Here is a 17468-nt window from a genome sequence, read left to right on the forward strand (position 1 = left end):
TTAAAAGGTTTAGGTTTGAGATAGAGATTTTCTTTTTCCAAAGGGCTTTTGAATTTCTTTGCCTCTAAAGACTTTTTTTTTTTTATTAGGTTTGTCATGTGGTTTTATGAGTGTGCATTTTTTAATAGCTGTTCATTATTTTCTTGTATATTTTCATGTTCATAAAATCTAGCCTATGTGGGTTTGAAATTGAAAGCTGTTCGGTTTGCCGTTTCAGCAGCCTAAGACTGCTTTAAATGGAAGAGCATGGCAAACAGCGTCAGACGATGCCTCTGGTGTCCAAAGCGATCAGCATATTTAACATGCACAGCATGACGCTATGATTACAGCACATAACAGTTGTAATTGACTTACAGAATCTCTCCCAGTCTCCTCCCTCCCAGTCTCTGAGCACTAGGAATTGACATAAGAGTTCAGAACAAGACTCAGTGACACAGGGAGGGGGGGGGGGGGGGGGGAAGCTAGAAGATCTAGCTCAATATATTGTATTGAAAATTGGCCTGATGCAAAGGGGGAATGAGTGACCCTTCAAGCTGAGAGGACCTAGGTGATGCAGAAAAAAAAAATGATTCCAAGCAACAGCGTCCTCAGCTAAGGGGGGAAAAAACCTTTTCTGATTACTAGTGCAGATTTACTTTGCGGCTTATTGAATTCAAGCTCCAGGAGTGCCCAGGCTTTATCCTGTGTTAACAAGAAAGGGCAGGTCTTGGGCCATAAGGATTGGGAACGCCATGTAGAATGTTTATGAAGTGACTTCTGAAAGTCGAAGAGTGAGACTGGCGTCCTACAACAGTGATCTGGAAGGAAAATAACCACTGAGGTATTAAAAAAAAGAAAAAAAAAGTTCTTTGCTCATCTGAAGCATGCCATCAGGCATCTGGTTTTTGACAAGGAGTTTGAAATGAATTCAATAAAAACTGCATCATTAGGTGAGCTGGAATTCTTTTTAAACCTGTTAACACTAGTGCAGTAGATTGCACTTTCTGGATCTAATCCCAGAGATTCAAAACCTATTTCTGAACAAGAACTCGTTTTGTAATATCTGTTTCAGATTGACTTGAGGATATGGATATATCCGTCCTGTGGTTGTGTGTGGTGGTGTGTGTTTTTTAATTTTGCTTAAGTCCTAGCTGTATCACTTCATAGTGCCAAACAGTTGACTGCTAGAAATCAGCTTTGTAAAAAAAAAAAATTATTGGACCAAGTGATCTTGTGGTTAGCTCTTGTTTGGCCCTTACTAGACACTGCATTCTTGTTATAAAATGCAGAACCTAACTCTGCTCTGTGTTCAGAATGCAGTGTTGAAGGTGTTAATTGACGTGGGTGGTGGATTACATAAAACAAAGATAAGAGACTCTGCTCTGTGGATTCTCTGAGTTTGCAGGGCTTTAAGTTGAACATCAGTCTTATATAGTGAGCCAATTTTAGATAAGGCTCCTTTAGGTTTTTCTTTTATCATCTTTAAAGTAAGCAGCCTATAAATTTGAAAGGCCTTAACACCAGGCTGGCTTTTTTTTAGGAGATACATGTTTAAATTAAGTTGTCGGACGGGTTCTTTTCTGTGGGAGTTTTTCATTTCATAGTTTGCTGTTTTTAGCATGTCTGGAACATTTAGAACACGCAGTGTAATACAATAAGAGTATGTTGCTTGCTGGAAGGTTAGAGCTGTCTCTTGTATTGCAAGCGAGCGATTAAAGAGGGCTGTCAAATCATAAGCTATGCTGAGACATATTCCAGTAATTCACCGGGTGACTTGAGAGAAGGTTTCCAAAGCAGTGATGCATTAACAGGCTTTTTACATGTCAGCATTATGGGATGCCTGATGGCCATTTCTTTTCCTAAACCCGGAAACCTCATGATTAGATAGTTTTGTGCATACAATATTGTCCAGCAGTAAACAAGTCGACAATAACAGTAAATCTCTTCAGTGCATTCTTGTTACCTAATTGTATACAAAATTCTGTGTAGTTCTTCTATGGAAAATGCATGTAGGCAATCAAGTCGTTGGGGGTGGGGGGAGGGAATATTATGGCTTTTCAAGGGGGTGGTAGAGCAAAGGATGGAGGAGGGAACTGGTAGAAAAAAAGAAAACAATTTGACTTGCTTAAACAAACATAAGAGAATTAGGTTTCCACTGATACTTCCTGTGGTATTCCTTGTGCTTGGACAGATAATCGGTCTCCAGCCAGAATAGTAAGTGGTCTTTGCTGAGGTCAGAAGGGGAAAGCCTAATAGAAAATTAGACATTTGCACAAGACGCTGCTTGCTTCAGTTTACTGTTTGTCTAACAGGAACGTAATATGCTTTTTGTCCGTTTTGTTTGTTTGTTTTTGTTATGAGGCTGCTGCCTGTCACCATGTCTCTGACAATTACATGATCTGAAGGACAAGTCTGTCAGTAACTTCTGAGTCTGCAAGTGTTCTCTGGCTCCAGCTTTTGTGGAGTAGCATTTCTTCCCAGGATTAGTTTTCCTGTTCTTTACCATTAAGTTGAGATTCTTTCATCCAAGCTGATTGGAGTCTACAAGATGCCTTTTCTGTTTGTCCATTAGGATTTTGTTCACTAGTAGGTTCTCTTGAAACCAAATGGAACTAGTATACCCAGGGTTGCATTTCTAATGGACTGTAAACAGATCTGCAGTTTGATGGGTACTTAAGATAGATAAGCATGGTCAGGATGTGTTTTTGGTTTCCCTTTTTCTTCAAGACTATTTGCAGGGTAGAGATTATCTCTTAATTTCATAGGGCTTCTGTGTTTTCTTTGGTTAAATACTTTGCTGTGCTTGCTAAGACTTTCATTGCAAGGACTATTATCAGGTTATTTAGGAGATAGTTGTATTAGTAAGAAATGTGTACGTGTGGGGCTATTGGAAATTTATTTTAAATTTTTTTGTATTGTTTTTCTAAGATCGATTGTTTCAATTCTATAAGCCCTCTCGGGAACAGAAGCGGGATAGAGAAGCTCGCACTAAACTTTACAGGGTGCTACAGTTGTTTTGGAATCGTAATCCATAAAAGTGCTGAGATTTTCTGTACTTGATTGTTGCGTAATTTTTTCTTTTTTTTGACATGTGGCTGGTAACACATATTCTTGTTTTTCAGGTATGAAGATCAATGATTCAGACCACTGGCTTCAATGAAGCTGGGCATTCGTAACTGGATTCATTAAGGAATACAAAGAAAATACTTAGAGGGATCAATAATGGTGTCTTCAGGCTGCAGAACACGAACTCCTTGGTTATTCCTCATAATCGCCTTCATACAGTGTACAGAAGGTAAGAGGCACTTTAGCTCTTAGCTTGAGTCTGAAAGATAATATGCTCTTGTGTAACTAAAATATTGTTTTGCATTAAAATTGTATAGCACTTCATGGATGAATAACCTGCTGTCTGCCAAACTGGAAGTAGCTAATTATTACCTGCCCTGCTGTATGACTTGGCTGTTTCAAATCAATATGATTACCCCTAAAATCCATCCCCTTTTTTTTTGCTTATTGTTTGATAAAGTGACACTGAAATGCAGTGTTCAGACAACTGAAGTGATAGTGTTTACCATCTCTGACTGGCAGGTGGTCTATTTTTGGGCTCCTTATATTTAGACATATCTCTCATGATGCTGTCCTTGAGAGCAAGCAATTTACAAGTTGTATAAACACAGAGCTATTTCTGAAATGATCCAATTGAGATTGGGAGCTATAGTTTATGCTGCTTTTCATTTTGATGCTTGTGCAAGAAATAAAAATTGCAAGTTATTTTCTGTTTTGCACACGGAAGTAACTGTGTGTTGTTATTGCATGACAATATATTTATCTAATTCTTTCAAAAAGGCGATAAATCTAAATAACTTTAATTTGAGTATCAAACATAGCAAACCTTGATAAATCTAGTTTAGATACAGATATTTCATCCACCACTTCCAGTGTCATAATAAAGAAAAACGTCTTTGAAACTGAAAAACATATGTGGAAGTCTTCATGTCCTGTGCCTACTCATTTTTTTCTGCTTTTTTTTTTTTAACAATTTTTTAAATTTTTTGCTAAGCTGGTTTCAGTAAATTTGCACAGACAAACTCTGTTCACTGAAGTATGTTTGTTAACACCATCACAAGCATTGGGAACTATAGACTTGAAGTTTCCGCCTAGGGTTTGACCCTGGGGAGGTCTAGATTTACCCAAATAGCTTCTAAGATCTTTTTCATGTTTCTGAGAACTGAGTTTAACATTCAAGATCTTTACTTCCTAGGACAGATCTCATTAGATGGTAGTGTATAATTTATTCAAGACACCATGAATGTCTGTGTTGTCCTTTGTGGCTTTTTCGTTTTGGGTGAAGTTTTCAAATGCAGTAATTCTGCTGAGGCAAAGTATCCATTCTTTTACCAGCTGTTATAGGGTAAAGTTGGTTCTGAATAAGCTCATTAACGTTGGGCTATCTAAATTTTACAGTTGGTTGGCTTTGATAATTGTTATGTTTCATGAAAAAAATGCATTTAGCTTGCAAGAAGGCATTGCCCAGTTCTAAAGTATTTAAAGTGTAAAAGTGGTAAAAACGATGATCTGTTCAGATTTTTTTTCTTTTTCAATTAGAAGTGACAATAATATAGATTTTTCTTAAATGTACTTTTGTATCATCATGAATACATGCATATTTTTTATTTCATTAATTTTTGTGAAAGATTTTTGTATTGGTCTGTGAATGTTAATGTGTGCTGTGAAAGAAATATAGGTACAAACTAGATTGCACAGGCAGACTTTGAGCATAGTAATCATCTTGTTAATGCAAATTGGTATGTCTGTTGTATATGTATTTCTTGTGCTAAGAAAGAGATAATAGTAGACAATGTGTACATGTAACAAAAACAGAATATAATTCAGACTGTAAACTATCTTAATGAGAGAGGAGAGAAAAAGTGTGCAGAGAGGCAAGACAAGACCTGGATACCTGTGCAACCCCGATCAAATGCAAGAATACTGTGCATGACATTTAGAACTATTGGTGGTGATGTCCCTAGATATTGGGCCCAGAAATTAGTGCTCTATGGTCCAAAATGCAATCTGCCTTCTAGCCATAGGGGTTTACTAGATGTTTCATCATTGGGAATCTTGCAGTATGCTTGATGGAGGTCTAGAGCATTCTCAACAGCAGCTCCAGTCTCCTGAATTAAGCCGCTTGGATAATTACAGGTCTATTAATAAGCACTAGAAACTTGGGCTTTACCCATTGTGTCAGAATAGTGGATATACTGGGGTAGGTGTGGAGTTTTCCTAGAGCTTTTGATAGGAAGAAGGGGCTAGGTTGAGAGAATTAGGGAAAATGCAACCACAAAATGTTAGATATTATTAAGAAGGGTAGGAAAGGAAAGGTTTTGATGGTGATTTCATTTGTGAACCACTTAGATTGTTTTCATTAACATGTAAGTGGTATATAAAATTTTTGCATAAATAAATTAAAATATATAAAGACCTGCCTTGTGTGACATGGAAAGGGCTCGGTCTGCTCATGTTTCTTGTGAAGAGACTTTTTTTTTAAATTATTTTTTTTATTTGAGACTTTTAAAAAAATATTTTGGCTTGTCCTTAGAACATAGAAACAGAGAAAAATGAAGGTGGATAAAGACCATATGGCTTATGCAGTCTTGTCAGTTCATTCCATCTATTATTTCTCCTCTCTCTTAGAAGGTCCTATGTACTTCTCCCACTTTCTTGAATTCAGATAGCTCTTCACGGAAAGGGTAGTGAATGCGTGATGGTAGAAACCAAGACTATTTCCTTAGATTAGTCCTGATTCTGTTCCTTTTCACCTTCATCCTAGGGCCCCTCATTTCAGAGATTCCTTTACTACTACTATTTAACATTTCTAGAGCGCTACAAAGTGTACGCAGCGCTGTACAAACACAGAAGAAAGACAGTCCCTGCTCAAGAGCTTACAATCTAATAGACAAAAAGTAAAGCATTTAAATTAAAATATTTAAGCAGTCAAGCACAAGAGAACAGTCACAGAAGGACTGAAGATGTTGAAGGGTGGTCAGTGTGATTAGGTGTAACTCAATTGAAAGACAACTCCTGTGTATTAATGCCACAGGAGTATTTAAATGTCTCTATCATATCTAACAATTGAAGTGTAACTAACTACTGAGTGTACATACCTTGGTGTGATTTTGGACTCTAAGCTTTCTCTTAGGTCTCATTTAAAGAGGGTTATTCAGACAGCTTATTATAGACTCAGATTGTTGCAACGTTTGGAGAAGCTGCTCTCTTAAAGATCATTTTTGGACTGTTTTGCAGGCTTTGGTACTTAGTGTTGGATTACTGTAACTCTCTGTACCTTAGCCTCTCAAAGTCCGTGATTCATTCCCTGCAGATTATGCAAAATTCTGCCACCAGGCTCTTGTCTGAGCTGTCAAACTTTGACCATATTATTCTGGCTTTGAGGGATTTACATTGGCTTCAGGTTGTACTGGAGAATCAGGTTCAAGATTCTCTAATTTTTTAAAGCCTTGAAGGCTGATGCTCCTCCTCATTGGTTTCTTCTTTTATTTTTTATCAGCCCTCTCAAATTTGCATTCTGTTGATGTGCTTATTAGATATTTCTTCGTTTAGGTGTGTCCGTCTTGAGGCTGATCGATCTGCAATGCTTTGTGCAATTCAGGATGCAAATCACTCAGGTGTTTGGAGTTGTGATAGGGGACTGCTTGCTGTACAGTGTTAGTTGTTGTGTTTGTACTGTATCGATGCTAATAATTATGTATGTTCTTGTGCTGTACACCGCCTAGGGCTATTGGATAGAGTGGTTTATAAATATTTTAAATAAATCTCTATCCTCTTGCCTTTCTTCCATAGCATACGTATTGAACAGAGGAGTAGCCTAATGGTTAATGCAGCGGGCTGAGAACCTGGGGAACCGGGTTCAATTCCCACTGCAGCTTCTTGTGACACTGGGCAATTCATTTAACCCTCCCTTGCCCCAGGTACAAAATAATTACCCGTATATGATATGTTAACCTAACCGCTGTGATTGTAGCCATAGAAAGGCGGTATATCAAGTCCCATCCCATCTTTAAGTCTGTCCCCATACATTTGATGATGAAGACCGCTGACTATTTTAGAAGATGAGGTCAGACAACAAGAGACAGAGTGGTTATCGCAATAACCACCTTACTGGGCAGGCTAGATGGGTCACTTTAATCTTCCTGTTGCCCTCTGCTATATTATGTGGATTAGAGGTGGAATTGGGGACAGGAATTCTAGGTGGTGGGAGGTGAAGAGAGGAAGTGCTTCCTTCTAACTCCTATTCCTCTTTTCCTGACTTCTCTCCTTCTCATTAAGCATCATCACTGACCATTAACTCCAATAGTCCCTTGGCTCTCATACCTTTTCCTTTATATGAGTGGGAGTTTTGAGCCTGCAGCTGTAAGGAGTGTTTTTTTTAAGTATGCTAGGTTTTCATGTGTCAATGCAGCTGAGTGATTTTCTTATCACAGGATAAGGTGGGCAACTTTGGGCCCTATTAGGTGAATGAGGGCTCTGCTGGTACAATCTGGGAGAGCAAGCCAGGTTATAGATGGAAGCTGCACATGGTCCCTGTTTATTCTGTGACCAAGGGAATTGTAACGGTTATACCTAGGCCTGTGGTCTGGTGTAAAGAAGGTAGGGAGCTTTCTCCCACTCCTGGAGTGTCTTTTCTAACTTTTGACAAATATTGGGTCAAGAATAAAACTACAAGATTCTTTATTCTTTCTCTCTCATCCTCCACACATGTGTGCACACATAGTCCTCTGGTTACTCTGGACTTTCTAGTCACTAATTGCAAAATTCTTCCATTTGATAAGAGATCTTGTTTTAGCTGGATACGAACTTGGCAAGTAGCTATAAAACTATTGATGTCTGAGTTTTTAATACACCACGTGTGTGTTATTTATCTGCCATGCCATTACAGTGTATTATCAGTGGTGCTTTCTAGTAAAGTTCTGCATTATTGTGAATCTTCAAATCTTGGAAAATTTCCTTATTCTTTCTGACCTCTCCCCTAACTCCTTTCCTAACTCTCTTCATAAAATACATTCATTCTATTTCCCTTTTCACAATTTTTATCCTGTATTTTTTTTTTCAGGTCTTTTTTTGTGTTACGTAACCATAATTTAACTTTTTGCTGTGTGTTTTTTTTTTTTAATTCTATTTCCCTTACTTTTTTTTCTTCTACTGTCCTTTGCTCTTCAAAGTTTGTTTCTCTAGCTGAATCCTCCTTATACTGCAGTAAAACCTTTGTATTCATTTTATTAGCTTCAGATATAAAATAGAAGTTATTATGGAAATGCAGTGCTTTAAAAGTTGTTCTGTTTTGCCTGCATGGGTTGCCTGTTATTGATAGCAGAAGCTTGACTTAAAAAAAAAAAAATGCAACTCCTAAAGCAGTATTTCTGTGAGGTAGATTGCTTTTAAACGTCCATGCCCTACGATGCGACTGTCTCTCTAAAGAGACTGCTCATAATCATGGCCCACTGAGAGCATTTAGGGGAGGACGCATACTGTACTTTTCTGCTTTCTTTGAGAGATGCCTTTAACCCTTTCCATAAACTCATTTTTGTGTATTGTGAATTTGTGAGAAGCGACATACAGACATTCTGAGGAACCTGCTAAGTTCTGAAATGGTCATCTGCAAGCAGTGTTAGAAAGATTTTAAACTATCCTATCAAATCACAAGCATTTGAAGTGTGTTCTACTTAACACATACAATAAAATAATTATACAATGTTAAAATCAAGACAACAAATATCAACAATTGCAAAAAAAAAAAAAAAGTGTGCAAAAAGTTAATACTTCAGTGTCCATCAGAATTCCTGTAAATCATCAGTCTCGTAGGGAAGACATTTCCAGAAGGAAGGCACACAAAATGAGTCTGCTTACCCAACCCATGCCTTGTTCCTTTAAGAAACATGCATTATTTAGACAAATAATGTAAATAGAGAACACAAATGACCAAGAAAACAAACAGGTCACAGCATAAAAATATTCAGTATATACTAAGCAAGTAAATAATGATCCAATGTATTCCTGTATTTACTGGGAGAGTCTGTTCCCAGCTCTACAGGACATCTGCATGGAAGTCATACTTCAGATAGTTATACATGTATAACAACCTTAGAACATTCAAATTTAAACTGTATAATACACTGAACAGGTGATCCAAGAACCAGGGTATACCACCAGGGGGTCCGCTGCCGGTAGTGTTATGTCTGACCCAACCTGAACCCAGTGCAAATCCAGCTTCAGCCTGTTAACTAAAAGGTCCAACCTTCCTCTCTCCACCCCACCCCCCCTTTCACAGTAGATTCAGTTCATAAGTTCCTCTTTTAACATATTTTATAACAGCCATGTTTATATTATGCTGAGTTAAGCTGGTACTTTTTCCCCACTGTGGAGACAGTTAGGTTAGTATATCCCGTGACAGACACAAAAATACAATAACCATTACAATTTGTCAGACAGTCAGCACATCTTCCCTGGTATTCTTTACAATTTGTGAATCCTTTTTTCCCACACAAGTGGTCTTTGCTCCCAGTCCTTGAGGGCATCCTTAATGAATATGCATGAGTGAGATTTGCATACAGTAGGTTATCGAGAGAACCTGACTTGATGACAGCCCAAGACTGGATGGAAAGACCAGGGGTCCTAGGATTTCACTTCTCACCACTCTTCTGTCCTACTATATTTTATTGTGGTTACCTTTTTTTAATAAAGGGTGAACACTTCTGGTATCTTATCATAAGCCCATTTTTCAGCTATTGTGTTCTCGGGTTTTTGCATCGTAGGCATGATTCTTACATGTGACCTTTAAGGATCAAGGCAACAGTACATTCCTAATGACAGACTGTGCTAATTAGGAGGTACTTTGATTTAAACACTTCTGCTTAAAAGTGAGAAATTGAATAAAACAAATTTATTTTGTATTTCCTAAATGCATAAATTAAATGAATAAGCGCTGAAGAGCTTGACGAAGGAGAAGCTGTAAATTATTCCCAGAGCATGTGTCTTTCAAAAAGTTGTCAGTTTTTCATAGGTATCATCTTCAGTAAAGTACTAACAGCATTAGCATTGCACCATCCTCCAAACAGCAGTCAGACAAATAACTTATACAAAACACTTGTTTTTTTAAAGGGCCATAGCTTTATTAAGAACTCTGCATAATTGTCAAGTATAGGGCCCTGTTTACTAAGCCGCTCTGTAGGCGTGCAAACCTTTTTTTTAGAACATGCTAAAAATTAGCGCACGCCAACAATAATGGCACCCATTATATTCCTATGGGTGTCTCTAGCTCATGCTAAAAAGTTTGTACGCCTACAGTGTGGCTTAGTAAACAGGGCCCATATTATTTTAAATTCCATAACGTTTAATTGCAAGAAACAATTCTTAGGCCTTTTTCCCCCAATCTAACTACTTAGCTGTACTCCCATCCAACCCCAAAAGTCCACATTAATGCAGGACTTGGGAAGATAATTGTGGTGTTGCTATACACGATGTAGCAAATCCATTATTCTTATTCAGTTCCCTCCTTTACAAAAGGCCAGCCCAGCAGCTTCACAAACCCCCTGAATTGTGCCCCACCAAGCTGCGACCAACCAACAACCCCACACAAGGGAGGGAAGAGCGGGTAACCACCTCAACTCCCACACCTGCTCCCTTCCCCCCACGCTCCCTAGCAACCTAGCACCCAATTGTAAGCATTCAGTTGCACCGTAACTAACCCTTACCTCACACCCTACCTTCTTCCTACCCTCTTTCCTACACCTCAATCCCCTCAGTAACATCAGCATGGCTTAGACTTAGCTGATCTTGTCAGCTCACAACTTAAGGTTGTGAGCCCCTTTAGTAGATGTTTTTGAAAATAATCATGTTCAGAGTTGGGGGTCCATGGTTTTGGCTTGCCTAGTCTGTGTAACCTAACCAGTTTGAGCAGGATGTTTGAATGTGGTGGAATAGAGCCTTAGCTAAATGACCATAGCTATGGTGCTTCATTTCCTTTAGCTTTCTCTGCTAAAATAGACATTCTGGAGGGAATTAAATAAACTGTGCTTAATAATACATCTCTAAGCACTATTCTTTAAAGGGAGCACTTCTTAAATAGAATAGTGTTTACCTCCTGGATTCTATATAGCGGTGCTTAGCATTGTGTGCTGAAATCCAGGCGTATTCTATAACAGCACGCATAACTTAAGTGGCTTAACAAGCCAATCAGTCTTGTTAACAGCACTTAACAAGCAATAATGAGCACTAATTGGCAATAATTAGAATTTATGTGCATAACTCGCTTAAAAGCATTCTGTAACGTGATCTCCCGGATTCTATATAGCGTGTCTAGTTATGCGTGATTCCACACATAAATCTTAGGCACATTCTATGTGCGTGTAGATTAATTGATTTAACAAGCTGTTAAGCGTTAACAGCTCTTAACAAGCAGTAACAAACACTGATTGGCAAATGTTGCTAATTGCAAAGCATATTCTGTAATATACGGTGCGTACATTTTAACATGCGCCGGCAAAAAGGAGCATGATTATGACATGGAAATGGACTTTTTGTGCGTGTTCCAAAATTTATGCGCATTGTTATAAAATATGGCCTAGTGCACGTAAATGTACGTGCAGGGATTTACACCAGCTTCTCATTGGCATAATTGGATTCTCATAGATTTAGTTGCATGATGTACTGGGCGTGATTGCCTATCGTGTGTTAATTTTACACGCCATGTATAGAATCGACCCCAGTGCGCCTAAATTTTAATGCATGTAGGCAGAAAGGGGAATAGTTATGGGCGGGGAAATGGGTATTACGTGGGTGTTCCAAAATTTACTCGCACTGTTATAGAATATGGCCGTCTATGCCTAAATCTACGTGCTGGGATTTACGCAACATTTTCTTTGTGGTAAATGGAGGTGCGTAGTTTTAGACACTAGGATATCAACTAAGTGCATTCTATATACTGTGCCTAAATCTAGGTGCCGTTTATAGAATACCCTTAGGCGGAAATGTTTCCCTTGCGGATTTTTTAGGCGCCATATATAGACTCTAGCCCTTAGCATGAATCCTGTGCTTAACTTTTGGGTGCCACCCTTGTGCCTGCTAAGACCTGGTGAAAATGCTGGCACCCAAGTTAGGTGCAGTTAGGCAGTATTTTGTAATTCTACGCGCAGCTTTTCAGAAAGTCTCCGATATGCCCATGTCCACGCCCTCTTTTCAGATAGGTGCCATGGGAGTTAAGTGTCGTGCCTTATAGAATAGCGCATATTCAGATGTGTGCGCAAATTTTAATGAGTGCCAGTTTTAACTTTGGCACACCCAATTACTGATGGTTCAGAGCTCGTTATTGTTGGGCACTCAACTTTGGGCGCCATATAGACTCTGGAGGTCTTAACCCAGCTGATTAATGTTGATGCAACCACTTGAATGGTTGTCTCAATGGCTATTTTTGATAATGTTTTTTTCAGGAGAAAATTTGATCATTTAAATTATCCATAAAATGTTTAGAGAAATACTGGAATATCAGGGTAACTGTGTTCCAGATGTACATATTTCTGTTACATATCTGCCAGTCTGTGAAGGGTTTAGTGTTACTTTCTGCCTTAGCAGACTAATGACCATCTTGCACTCTAGAAGGAATTCTGTGCATTTCTGAAAATTCAGTAAAATTCTGCATTCTTTTGTGTGTGTGTGTGTGTGTGTAGAATTGCCCCATCATAAAGGCTTGACTGCTCCATGCCCCAAGCCTGCCATGTTCTCTGCCCCCAGCTTTCTCCCTGCAAGTCTTAACATCCCTCTGCTCACCAGCAAAACCCTCCATCTTTCTCTGTCTCTCGCTCTCTCTCTCTCTCTCTGTCTCTCATTCCCCATACAGACACCCAAAGCTCTCTTTCTTAACTTCTCTTCACATATACCCCTATAGGCTGTTCCTCAAACACCCTTACCCCATACGTAGCCATACTGAACTCTGTCGCCCTGCGCATACCCCATCCTCTTTCTCTTGTGAAATTTTCTCATAAGTGTCTTTCTGAATCCCCCCCCCCCCCCACTCATTTGCACAAGCGGAGGATGAGAGTGGTTTTATATCAGTTTGCATTATCATTCTCTTGCTCTGACTTCAGAATTTGAACCATATAGGACACCAGTGAATGGAGGATTAGCCTAATTGCTAGAGTTTTAGACTGAGAGCCAGGAAAGGAAGGGTTTGAATCCCACTGGTGCTCCGTTTGATCTGCACAAAGTAACTTAACTCCCTTTGCCTCGGCTACAAACTTTTACTAAAGGGTTGGTCCGGGGCGATAGGCTTGCTGTGTGCCAATCTGGAAGTACCACTGCCGGCACTACAAAAATATTTTCTATTTTTGTAGTGCCGGTGCTTACCCGCTGCAGTGAAAGGGAGCTTTGGTGCACATCAAAAACACGCACTGATGCTAGCAGTACAGGCCTCCTTTTACCACATCTTAGTAAAAGGAACCCTAAGTGCCAAGAAGCACATAGATATAAATTAAGTTTCTTAGCAGTTAGCAAGTGCTAATTCCATTAGTGCCTGCTAAACTTTAGTAATAGGGCCCTTTAGATGTAACCCTGTGGGGATAGGAAAGTACATACTGTACAGACTCATATTTGGAAAAACAAAATGCGAAAGTGCCAAACCCCTAAGAGAAAAGCTACACTGGCTTCCACTTAAAGAACGGATTACGTTCAAGGTTTGCACTCTGGTTCATAAAATCATTCACGGAGATGCCCCGGCCTTTATGTTAGACCTTATTAACTTGCCACCCAGAAATGCTAAAAGATCAGCACGCACATTCCTGAATCTTCACTTCCCCAGCTGTAAAGGACTAAAATACAGATTAACATATGCGTCCAGCTTTTCCTACATGAGCACGCAGCTGTGGAATGCATTGCCACTTGACCTGAAAACATTTTACGACCTAATCAACTTTCGTAAATCATTGAAAACCTATCTCTTCAACAAGGCATACCACAATGATCCATAATAGGAACTCTTATCGCATCTCCACTTACCTGTTATTCTGATTGTTTTCTTTCTATACCTGATTTCTTAATTCTATTACGTTATCCATGTACTTTATGTAATACCAATTGCATCTTTTAATCTAGAATGGCGAATTCCATGACGGAACATTGGAAGCCACATTGAGCCTGCAAATAGGTGGGGAAATGTGGGATACAAATGCAATAAATAAATAAAATGTAACTCGCTTTCAGCTGCTACTGTAAAAGGCCAGAACTAAATCCTTTTCCTTGGTAGCTCAATTTTAACAATTGAAAAAACTTGAGTTCTAGATTAGTGGCTGGTTACCATGAATAAATATCCTGGCAAAAAACACTATTTTATTTTCACTACATACGTTTGACAACGATCTGTAGATAGATAAATAGATACGTAACATTGCTAAACAAGAGCAAGTTGTAAAAATGTGATATGCAGAATGGTTTGGTTTTCTTTCGACAGCTAAACAAATTCACCGTGTAGTCCATGCTCTGCTGTTAGTTACTGCAAAGCACCATGTGTGGTGGCCATTGGGGAAAATTGGTCAAATGTAGAAAATAAGCAAGGGATCGCTGTACAGTGAGGAATGGCCAAAAATGTCCTGCCTTCCTTTCCCATGGCTTATCATACTATAGTTTTGATTTATATACGCCTTGCACCAAGGTGGATTACACTTTTTGGTTGCCTCCGCTGTTTCTTCGTCGTACTGTTGTTTGTGGATGATTGTTCTTCTGTTTTCTTATACACTTTCGACGTACGTATTCACAAAACCAGAAGCAATAGAAACGACGAACATAATACAAACTAGAATCACCACAAAAGGAATGAAAATAATCACCTACCGTAAAAACAAAATATCGTGCTTTATTAGCTCTCTTCTAAGGGATAATCTACATTTCTGGGCTAATACGTGAAATTCTGCTATGCTTGCTTGCTCCCTCAATGACATTTCCATTTAGTTCTGTTACGGGTGGTTTGTTTTAGCACACACTAAAATGAATCGGCATGATCTACTTCATTTAGTACACAGTATTTGGTTTCATGTGTACAAAAGTGAAATATAACATGATGGAAATGCACTTCTGAACAGTCCAGGCCTCTGTTCTGAAACCAATTTTGATGCTGTAAAAAAAAAAAAAAAAAAAAACTTGCATTCTGTATCCCTTTTGAATTCTAAAGGTTTGTTAACTTTACAATTTTACCACTGTGAACACTTCATTTATGGTAAAAATTTAGGACAAGTGATATTAAATAACATAAACCTCAGTGTAGAGAATTCTCAGGTTCAGTCCCTCTCCCTGCAGGCGCGATACAGTCAAACTGTGTATCAGCTTTCAACTAACAAGTCTTTCCTAGCATTTTAGTATCTAAAGTCTATGCAAGGGATCCCATGCAGCTTGAAATGTTGTTTTATCCTTTGTGCTGCACGGTATTCTCTCTAAAGTTGCTGTTGGGCATACAATATCACGCCATTCGAAAAACACAGCTCTGTGGGTTCCCCCCCCCCCCATCCAGTCTCTCATAATTAGCTTGTGGCTGTGTATTTGAACTGCAGGGCCTCTTCAAGTATCCCTAAATTGTTCTCAGATCCAAGGAGCAGGTGAGTGGGATGATTACTTCATTCAGGCCCTCATGATCAAAAGCAAACTCTGGCGCTAGAGGCTGTTAACGCCATACTAGCACCAGAGTTTGCAGCCGACCCATGATCAGAGCCCTCGAGCGCCTGAAACAGTGCACTCGAGGGCTCTCAGCGCAAGTAGCATGCAAATGCATGCTAAACAGGGCTTCTAGCGCAATTAGCTTGCAAATGCATGCTAATTGGCGCTTAACGCATTCATCCCCAATGATCAGCGACCAGCGCGCCAAAGATTGGGTCGCTGGCCGCAGCAAAATCAACGCCAGCTCCGAGCTGGCGTTAGATTTTGCGGATCATTGGGGAGGAATGGTGAGCCCTGTCCAGCATGCAGTTGCATGCTGGCAGGCCCCCTCCCCCCCCCCCAAGGCAAACGCGAACGGGGGCTGGAGGTCCGGTTGGTCTCCAGCCCCCGAAACCCCCAGAAATCGTCGATCCATCAACGGGGGGTGGGGGGGGGGGGGTGCTGGAGGTCCGGTGGGTCTCCAGCCCCCGAAACCCCCAGAAATCGTTGCTCCATCGACGTTCTCCTTAAATTCCCTGGTGGTCCGTGGTGTCGTGACACCCCCCCCGGCCCCCCTACCTTGTGTTGGAGGAGGGACACAGCCTGCCCGCCTCCCTCCTCTTCCTGTCAGTCGAAACCCAAAATGGCGGCGCCCAGCACCGCCCACTGCATCCTGGGATGCACTGGGCGGGGCTACAGACCATGTAAGGTAATCGCTCCCTTACATGGTATGTAGCCCCACCCAGTGCATCCCAGGATGCAGGGGGTGGTGCTGGGTGCCGCCATTTTGGGCTTTGACTGACAGGAAGAGGAGGGAGGCAGGCAGGCTGCGTCCCTCCTCCAACAGAAAGGTAGGGGGGCCGGGAGGGGCCAGGAGGGGGCCGGGACGGGGCCAGGGGGGTGTCACCACACCACGGACCACCAGGGAATCTAAATACAACGCTGGGGGGAGGATTTGGGGTGGGCTGGAGGTCCACCGGACCTCCAGCACCCCCCCCCCCCTGTCGATGGACCAGCGATTACTGGGGGTTTCGGGGGCTGGAGACCCACCAAACCTCCAGCCCCCCCCCCTGTCGCTGGGTGGGAGGGTGGGAGAGAGTTTGGCCGGCGGCGGCCACGACGTTTTCTGGGGGTTTGGGGGGGGGGGGGCCTCGTTGTTCGGGCCTCGGGCCAGGCTGTTTGGCAGGTTTGGGCTTTTGACAGCCCAGACCTGTCAAACAAGTGCGGGAGGATTGTGCTGAGCGCATGCTCGGACGCAATTCTCCCGCACTTCAACATGATAAAGATAATAGCGCTGCTTAGATTAGCATGCATTATCTTTGATCATCGATGCAGAAAAGCCCTGCGCTGTCCAGGCGCTATTTTTAGGGCGCTGTTTGGAACAGCGCAGGGCTTTTGATCATGAGGGCCTCAGTTCACTCCTCATAAGCCAGCATCAACAGTCTCTCTCTTTCTTTGATACTACAAACTTTGCAACAGTGGGTGCTAAAAATAGAAGGAAAAATGCCTCAGAACGCCATCTTCTCCTGCTGGAGTAATTGAGTTCAGGGGGTGAATCGCCGGCATAAAAAAAAACCCTCCTCCTGTAGCTTTCTACAGAACCCACAAAACGCTTTAAGAGTAAGTAGTGCGGGAACGCTGATGGATCTGACACCTTGAAGCAGCTTTTGGCGGAACTTTGGCCACAGTCGGTGGGGGTCCACAGAGTATTATTCCTTGAGCACGTTTTTTTGAAAGCTTTTTTTAATTGAACTTTAAACTGTAAGAATTGGGGGTTATCAGTGAAGGAGGTTTTTTATGCC

General features: G+C 40.8%; 1 protein-coding gene across 17 annotated transcripts in view; it reads left to right on the top strand.

The window, feature by feature from the left end:
* ADGRL2 (adhesion G protein-coupled receptor L2) overlaps positions 1 to 17468 on the top strand; it is a 377345-nt gene that overhangs the window by 73858 nt on the left and 286019 nt on the right. For all 17 annotated transcript variants that reach the window (XM_030207177.1, XM_030207180.1, XM_030207178.1 and 14 more), the window contains one exon: positions 3102 to 3274. In XM_030207177.1, coding sequence (XP_030063037.1) covers positions 3202 to 3274 — 73 coding nt within the window. In that variant the 5' untranslated portion in view covers positions 3102 to 3201. The remainder of the gene's footprint in view (positions 1 to 3101; positions 3275 to 17468) is intronic.

Source organism: Microcaecilia unicolor, chromosome 6 (genome assembly GCF_901765095.1).
Source record: "Microcaecilia unicolor chromosome 6, aMicUni1.1, whole genome shotgun sequence".
NCBI classification, from domain to species: Eukaryota; Metazoa; Chordata; class Amphibia; order Gymnophiona; family Siphonopidae; genus Microcaecilia; species Microcaecilia unicolor.